This window comes from Sus scrofa, chromosome 14 (assembly GCF_000003025.6).
Source record: "Sus scrofa isolate TJ Tabasco breed Duroc chromosome 14, Sscrofa11.1, whole genome shotgun sequence".
Lineage (NCBI taxonomy): Eukaryota > Metazoa > Chordata > Mammalia > Artiodactyla > Suidae > Sus > Sus scrofa.
Genome location: NC_010456.5, coordinates 39,827,748 through 39,836,248, shown reverse-complemented (window position 1 = coordinate 39,836,248; position 8,501 = coordinate 39,827,748). Strand labels below are relative to the sequence as shown.

The following is an 8,501-nucleotide window of genomic DNA, read 5'->3' as shown; positions in this document are numbered from 1 at the left end:
AACAAGTGTTGGAGCGGACGTAGAGAAAACTGCAACGCTTGTGCACTACTGGTGGGGAAATGTAAAATGGTACAGCTGCAGTGGAATACGGTGTGGCGGTTCTTCAAAAAAAAATTTAACATGGGATGACCGCACGATGCAGCAAATCCACGTCTGGGTATGAACCCAAAAGAACTGAAAGCGGGTTCCTGAAGAAATATTTGTACAAAAGCAGCATTATTCACAATAGCTAAAATATGGAAGCAACCAGAGGGCCCAAAGAAGGGTGAGTGGACAAAGCACGTTTGGGTGAATGTGGGGTAAACATACATACGAGGGAGTATCATTCACCATTACAAAGGAAGGAAGTTCTGCAATATGCCACAACATGGATAGACCTTGAGGACATTATGCTAAGTGAAACAGGCCAGTCACAAAAAGAGTCTGATTCCACTTAGATGAGGTACTCTGAGTAGCATCAAAATCATAGAGACAGGAGTTCCCGTCGTGGCTCAGTGGTTAATGAATCCGACTAGGAACCATGAGGTTGTGGGTTCGATCCCTGGCCTTGCTCAGTGGGTTAGGATACGGCATTGCCACGAGCTGTGGTGTAGGTCGCAGACGTGGCTGGGATCCCATGTTGCGGTGGCTCTGGCGTAGGCCGGCAGCTACAGTTCCGATTCGACCCCTAGCCTGGGAACCTCCATATGCTGCGGGAGAGGCCCTAGAGAAGGCAACAAAACAAAACAAAACAAAACAAAACAAAACACAGAGACAGAGGGCAGGAGGGTGGGAAAGCAGGGCCCTAACTGTTTGTTTGTTTGTTTGGCTTTTTAGAGCCGCACCCACGACACAGGGAGGTTCCCCGGCTAGGGGTCTGATCGGAGCTACAGTGGCTGGCCTACACCATAGCCAGAGCGACCTACACCACAGCTTGTGGCACCACTGGATCCTCAACCCACTGAGCGAGGCCAGGGATCAAACCCGCAACCTCGTGGTTCCTAGTCGGGTTCGTTTACCGCTGAGCCACGAAGGGGACTCCCCTAATAGTCCAATGAGTATAGCGTTTCAGTTTTACACAATGAAAAGAGTCCTGGAGATGGACAGTGGCGATGGTAGCACAATACAGAACAGTATTTAACTACACTGAAGTGTACACTTAAAGATGGTCAAGACGGTAAATTTTATGTTCCGAACGTTCTAACAGAAATAAAAACATCAGAAGAAAAAGGTGAAATAGACCTCTCCACTCTAACAGACACCATCAAGAAAGTGAAAAGACAGCCTACAGAATGGGAGAAAACATTTGCAAATCACAGAGTTGAAAGAGACTAGTACCCAGGAAAGATTAAAAACTCTTGAAAAAGACACCTCGCTTTAAAGGGACAAAGGATGTGAACAGACATTTCTCCAAAGAAGATAGAAATGAGCAGTAAGAGTGTGAAAAGCTGTGCATCCTCACTAATCATTAGGGAAGTGCAAATCCAAACTGCGCTGGGATGCCACTTACATCCACTAGGAGGACTATAATCAAAAAGACAGGCAATAACAAATGCCAGGGATGACGCGGAGAAACTGGAATCCCCATTCATTGCTGGCGGGAGTGGAAAATTACGCAGCTGCTTTGGGAAACAGCTGGGCAGTTCCTCAAAGGCCAAACATGATTATCACATGATCAAGCAATTCCATGCCTAAGTATCGACCCAAGAGACAGGAAAACATACATCGATGTAAAAACCTGTACGAGAAAGGAGGCCCTAGCAGTACGACTCACGCTAGTCAAAAAAGGAAATCACCAGAATGTTCATCAAGTGATGCTATGGTACAGCCACACAAAAAGAACATTATGTGGCCAAAAGGAAACGAGGTACTGATACCTGTGGTAGCGTGGCTAATCTTTGAAAACATTATGCTTGGTGAAATAAGCCGGCCACAGAAGATTACAACTTGTAGGATTCCACTGCTATGAACAGTCTATAGAGCACAGACAAAAGCATAGGGATAGAAGGTAAACTGGTGGTGACCAGGGGCCGGAGGGAGCAGAGAATTGGGAGTGACTAACTCATGGACCCTGGGAGTTTTGTTTCGGGGGAGGGGGGGGTGAGGAAAGTGTCCTAAAATTGATGGTGGTGATGGCTGCATAATTGTCTGAACATATGACAAACCACCAAACTGTACCCTTCAAAGGATGAATATTATGGGGATGTGATTTGTATCTCCATAAATCTGTTACTAACAGACAAGTAAAATAAAATTACATAATTCTGGGATGCATATTTAGGAAGCCAAACAAGAAAGAAAGTGGGGAGGGAGTTACCATAAAAGACAGCACCACAGTCTCTCTGAAGCAGGAGGATATGTGATTGGCAAGGGCACAGAGGTGACGTCTATGAAGCTGCAACTGCTGATTACCTATCAGGCTTGTATTTACACAGCCGTTTCTCAATCCCTCTCTCCCTCCCCACCCCTCTCTCTCCCTCTCCTGATCCCCCTCCCTCCCTACTTCTCCCTTTCTGAGTAAAATATACATAACGTTATACTAACTATCATAACCATTTTAAGTGTGAAGTTCATTGCCATTAAGCACATTCACATTGTTGGGCCACCACCATCACCACCACCGCCATCATCATCATCCATTTCCAGAGCTTTTCATCATCCCGAGCTGAAAGTCTGTACCCATTAGACAGTTCCTCCCCATCACTCTTCTCCCCTCTCCCCGCCCCTGGTAACCTCCATTCTACTCTCCGTCGCTGTGAACTTGATACTTGATTAATTGTGGAATTTATATAAATGAGACTATAAGGTATTGGGCCTTTGGCGTCTGGCTTAGCTGTGCTCGTTTGACCAATTTACTGAAAAATACATTTATGTTTTATGCACATTTTGTGACTGTGCTATGGGTCAAAATAAAACATTTCAGAAAAGAAAAAAGGAGTAATGAAAATTGGAACAGAGTGTCTATACACCCTTTCAAAGAATTTCATTATAAAACAGAGAGGAGAAACTGGACGGTGACTGGAGGGTGATGTGGGCTGAGAGAAATGTGGTTTTATAAAAGTGAGCTATTACAGCATATACTGAGATTGGATCCAGTGGACAAACAGATGTTCAAGATGTAAAAGAGAGGAGTTGCCATCATGGCTCACAGTTAACAAATCCAACTAGGAACCACGAGGCTGTGGGTTCGATCCTTGGCCTCGCTCAGTGGGTTAAGGATCTGGTGTTGCCGCAAGCTGTGGCGTAGGTCACAGATGCGGCTGGGATCCGGCGTTGCTGTGGCTCTGGCGTAGGCCGGCGGCTACAGCTCTGATTGGACCCCTAGCCTGGGAACCTCCACATGCCGTGGATGCGGCCCTAGAAAAGAAAAAAAAAAAAAAAAAAAAAAAGAAAGAAAAAAAGAAAAAAGAAAAAAAAAAGAAAGATGTAAAAGAGAGAAGGGAGAAATGAAAAAGGGAAGTTCAGGAGAAGCTGAAAGGGAAGAACACCCCACGCACAAGGAAAAGGATTGGTCTAGAATGGAGCATGGAGAATTTCTCCACCACAGCGGGGGGAACATTTAGATGCAGGCAGACTCATCCAGCGTCTACGTGCGGAAGTATTCGTTCGGTTGCTTCTACTCTTCTCAGTGAGATATGAGGCAAGAAGAAATTAGGAGAGTGAACTGATCATGCCATCAGTCAGAGTGGTTTTCATGGTTTTTTCTGAAGACATTTTCAGATGTTCCGAGCAGGCATGAAGCAAGTACAAAGGCATGAGATTCAGCAGATGAGATATCACAGCACCCAAACCTGGGAGCTATTCACTCATTCAGCAAATAATTCTTGTTCATCTGCTCTTGGACAAGCACTCATCCAGGCCTGGCGCGTGGCGGCATACAAGGATGAACAGACAGAAGTGGCCACTGAACACACGGGCGCCATACACTCACACAGAGGAGATTTTTAGGACTCCTAATCTTCAGCAGGCATAACCCGAAGATCCTCCTAGTCAGGACCAGCCCAAGAACGGTCATAGGCCTGGAAGGGAGCAACCAGTGTGGCCATAACTGCACAAAGGGGAGAGTGCGCTCTTGGGATCTCCCATACACACTTTTGGACAGTGTTATAAACAGAACTTGAGAAACTGAATTCTGATGATGTTAAAACACAGGAGCATTGTCGCTTGTCCCATGTGTCACCAGCACACTCGAGTTTAGCTTGAGGCACAGGGGAGCCGCCCCACTGGCCCTATCTAAAGTTATGTGCATGACTTTCCAGTCTGCGAGATGTGCACAGCACTATAATGCCTCGCTGTGGGGTAAAGAACATCCGTGGGGTACAGGGCAAGAGTTTCAGAAGAGGGGAAGTGGGCAATGGAGGGTGCCCACCAAAGACCTCCAAGCCCCCTGGTCTGGAACATTTGGAGTCAGCCGAGCAATGAGCAACGGACGATATTGGGCGGGTGGGGGGTGGGGAGTTCCGTGTGGCACAGTTGAGGAAGGAAGGCGTGGAGGTTTTGTTCCCTTGATCAAAGTACGGTCTTGCCTTTTAGAGTCTGCAGCCCCTCTTCATGATCACATCACTTCATAATTGTCAAAAGGACCTTAACCAAGGAGCGCTGAAGCTGATGCTGTGGAAGAAAGTCACAGAGAAAGGACACTATCTGAAGCGTAACAGATCGGAAAGACTAGAAGGGACACAGCCAGAGGCTGTACCTCTGAGAGGTAGGCACTAGCCACCCTTTATGCATCCAGCACAGATCTGAAGTCAATACCTGTGTGCATGTCAGGGAGAGCTGCTGTGGATGGACACAGGCCCTGCGTCATCAACCGATTCACTAGGGCCACATCAATGGCAGACTCTGCGAGAGACACTGCCTCTATACTCCCTTCTCCACGGAAAAACCAAGAGCTTAGGAACGAGGCTAGCAGAGGGCTTCAGACTTGGGCTCCCCAGATGAAGGGCTGGCTGCCACCCTTGCCAGGACCTTCATGTGCCAGGTTGGCGATCATGTTGGTCTTGGTACTGATTTTCCTGCCAAGCATGTACTGTGACCTGGGATCAGTATACCACTCTTCCTATGAAATAGTCATCCCCCAGAGTCTGGCAGTGGAGGGAAGGGAAGACCCAGAGGAAGAGGTGTCCTATACACTACCTATGCAGGGCCAGAAGCAGCTGCTTCACCTGAAGGTGAAGAGAGACTATTTTGTGCATAACTTTCCAGTCTTCAGCTACCGCAATGGCATCCTGGGGCAAGCGGTGCCTTTCATCTCCCGGGACTGTCACTATGAGGGCTACGTAGAAGGAGTCCCAGGCTCCTTTGTCTCTGTCAACATCTGTTCAGGCCTCAGGGGCTTCCTGGTTAAGGAAGAACAATCCTATGGCATTGAGCCCATGCACTCTTCAAAACGGTTTGAACATGTGTTGTACACCATGGCTCATGAAGCTCGAGTCTCCTGCAGCGTCACTTCCAACGACAGCCAAGTGGCACCCGCCAGCCAGCAACAAGACAGCAGCAAGCCTCGCAGTCTGCAGGCGCCATCCTACTTGTGGTCACACACCAAGTACGTGGAGATGTTTGTGGTGGTCAACCACCAGCGGTTCCAAATGTGGGGCAGTGACGCCAACGAGACCGTCCAGAGAGTGATGGACATCATTGCTCTGGCCAACAGCTTCACTAGGGGAATAAACACAGAGGTGGTGCTGGCTGGAATGGAGATCTGGACTGAGGGGGACCTCGCAGAGGTCCCAGTGGACCTGCGAGTTGCACTCAGGAATTTCAACAGCTGGAGACAGGAGAAGCTCGTCCATCGTGTGAAGCACGATGTTGCCCACATGATTGTTGGACACCGTCCTAAAGAGGATATGGGACAGGCATTTCTCAACGGTGCCTGCTCGAGTGATTTTGCAGCAGCTGTTGAATCCTTCCACCATGAAGATGTCCTCCTGTTTGCAGCACTCATGGTCCATCAGCTTGGGCACAACTTGGGTATGCAGCACGACCATTCGGCCTGCGTTTGTAAAGACGCACACTTTTGCCTCATGCTTGAAAATATCACCAAAGAAAGTGGCTTCAGCAACTGCAGCTTCGACTTCTTCCACCAGTTCCTCTGGGAACACAAAGGAGCCTGCCTATTTAACAAGCCTGGGCACAAACGCCGCTTACGCAGGAACGGCCGGTGTGGCAATGGTGTTGTGGAAGACGATGAGCAGTGCGACTGTGGTTCTGACTGTGACATTCACCCGTGTTGCGACCAAACGTGTAGGCTGAAGCAGAATGCAGAGTGCAGTGACGGACTCTGCTGTGATAAATGCCGACTGAGATATAAGGGATTCCCGTGCCGTCCTGCTTTGGGAGAATGTGACCTCCCAGAGTATTGTGATGGTTCTTCTGGAGAATGCCCCCCAGACAGCTATAAGCAAGATGGTACAATGTGTGAGAGAATTCACTACTGCGCTCGAGGTCGGTGTAAGAACCCTGATAACCAATGCATGGATATATTTGGGTTCCCTGCGAGGTCTGCCCCAGAAAACTGTTACATTTCAATGAACAGAAGAGGGGACCGGTTTGGGAACTGTGGTATTACCACCTTACCTAGGTTAAGTTATGTGAAGTGTGTAGATGATCATATATTTTGTGGGAAACTTGTTTGTACAAATGTTAAACAGTTACCACAAATCAAACCAAATCAAACACTGATCCAGGTTCCTCACAATGATGACTTCTGTTGGAGCATGGATGTCAATAACATTCCTGATGTCCCTGATGATGGAGCTGTGCAAGCTGGCACCCTCTGTGTTCCACACAAAGCCTGTGTAAATTATTCTTGTAGTGATTATGCTGTGTTTATCTATGATTGCAAAGAAGCAGAAATGTGTAATGGGAAAGGAGTTTGCAACAATTTTAGGCACTGTCATTGTGAAGCTGGCTATGCACCCCCTGACTGCAGATATCCAGGAAATGGTGGTAGTGTAGACAGTGGCTCCCCGAGTAAACCAAGTAATGGTAATATTAATGATAATAATCCAAGTGAGGAGGATAGCAGAAGTCATATTGTTGCCGGTAGTAATTCTGGCAGATATAGTGAGAATAAAGTTGAAAACCAAAGCCTTGACAAGATACTGTACATATTTCCTTTGTTTCTTTTGGCAATGTTTTTAGCTCTAATTATTAGTGTCAGTGTTGGAGCTAGAAAGGAGATGTCACAGTGCTCACAAGAGGCCCTAGAAGAAACTGAAGAAGAAGCCATCCAAGGAGAGGAAGCAAGCAGAAAAGAGGAAGAAAAAGAAGCAGAAAATGAGTAGTGCTAGGAAGAAGTCTTAATATAGAAAACCCCAGATACGATGGGTAGGAAGAAGGGTCAGTGGAGCAAAGAGAAGCAGACACTGGCTGCTGCAGTGGTTCTCACTGGGACTCTGGTCTGTACCAATGTTCAAACATGGGAGTAGAAATTTCTTCTTTATTTTAGTCATTGATTATATATACATATGTAAAATTATTTGAGAGATTTCTGCTTTTCTGATTTTCCCATTTCATGAAACTCATTTAAATTAAACTTTTCTCATGCATCATCCCTAACAATGTCTCTGCTTTAGTAGGGCTACTTTTTGAGTTACCTGTTTCCAAGAAATGCTATAATCCATCTACTTTGACATCCTGTCTGTCTGTCTGTCTATCTACATCAATACCTGTATATATTGCTGACTCTGTTCATTTCATCCCATTCACACTAATATATTGTAAGGAAAGGTGATTACATGATTTTGTTAGGAAAGTTGTTTATATGACTTCGTCTTTCTTTCATTCTTTCATTTTTTTCTTTCTCGTCATTTAGGGGCACACCTGCCGCATATGGAAGTTCCCAGGCTAGGGGTCAAATTGGAGCTACAGCTGGCAGCCTACACCACAGCCACACCAATTCTGAGCCATATCTGCGACCTACCCCACAGCTCACGGCAACGCCGGATCCTTTAACACACTGAACGAGGCCAAGGATCAAACCCAAGGCCTCATGGATACTACTCAGGTTCATTACTGCTGAGCGGCAATGGTAACTCCTGATATGTTTTTCTAATTTGCCTTCTGAAGTGTATTTATGAAAAGAAAAGGTTTGTATTTATGAAAAGAAAAGGTTTACACCAAAGAGTAAATATCTTTTTAAGATAAGGTGTTATATACACTATATGTGGCTGGTTACCCGGATTAGCTTCAGTTTGGGCTCTCCTGGATGGACCTACATCAGATTCAGGGTGGGCTGATCATATTGGGTCTGGGTGCATGAGGGAAGGGGAACAACCTAGGCAAGAGGCCACTTTATCCAGTGAAGAGTTCAGTGGCAAGTATTACTTCTGTTTTTCTACTCCGTCTATGATATCTGTTTCTCATTTCCTCTTTAACATATTGTTGACTGATCATCCAAAAGAACAGAGCATGGAGGGTAGTTGACTCAGTAAAGACAGCACAAAGCACATAAAATAGGATATTACCCATTCTGTGCAAGATTCCGTACTAAATGCTTTATATTCATTGTCTTAATTTAA

At 46.3% G+C, this 8,501-nt stretch overlaps 1 protein-coding gene across 1 annotated transcript; it reads left to right on the top strand.

Moving 5' to 3' along the window:
- On the top strand, positions 3,405 to 7,818 carry LOC110256875 (disintegrin and metalloproteinase domain-containing protein 1a-like). The gene has a single exon (XM_021074218.1). The coding sequence runs from the start codon at positions 4,743 to 4,745 to the stop codon at positions 7,263 to 7,265; it is 2,523 nt and encodes an 840-aa protein (XP_020929877.1). The 5' UTR covers positions 3,405 to 4,742; the 3' UTR covers positions 7,266 to 7,818.

Excerpts from the sequence above, each read along its gene's own strand:
- LOC110256875 (XM_021074218.1), top strand. The coding sequence starts at position 4,743 with ATGTCAGGGAGAGCTGCTGTGGATGGACACAGGCCCTGCGTCATCAAC.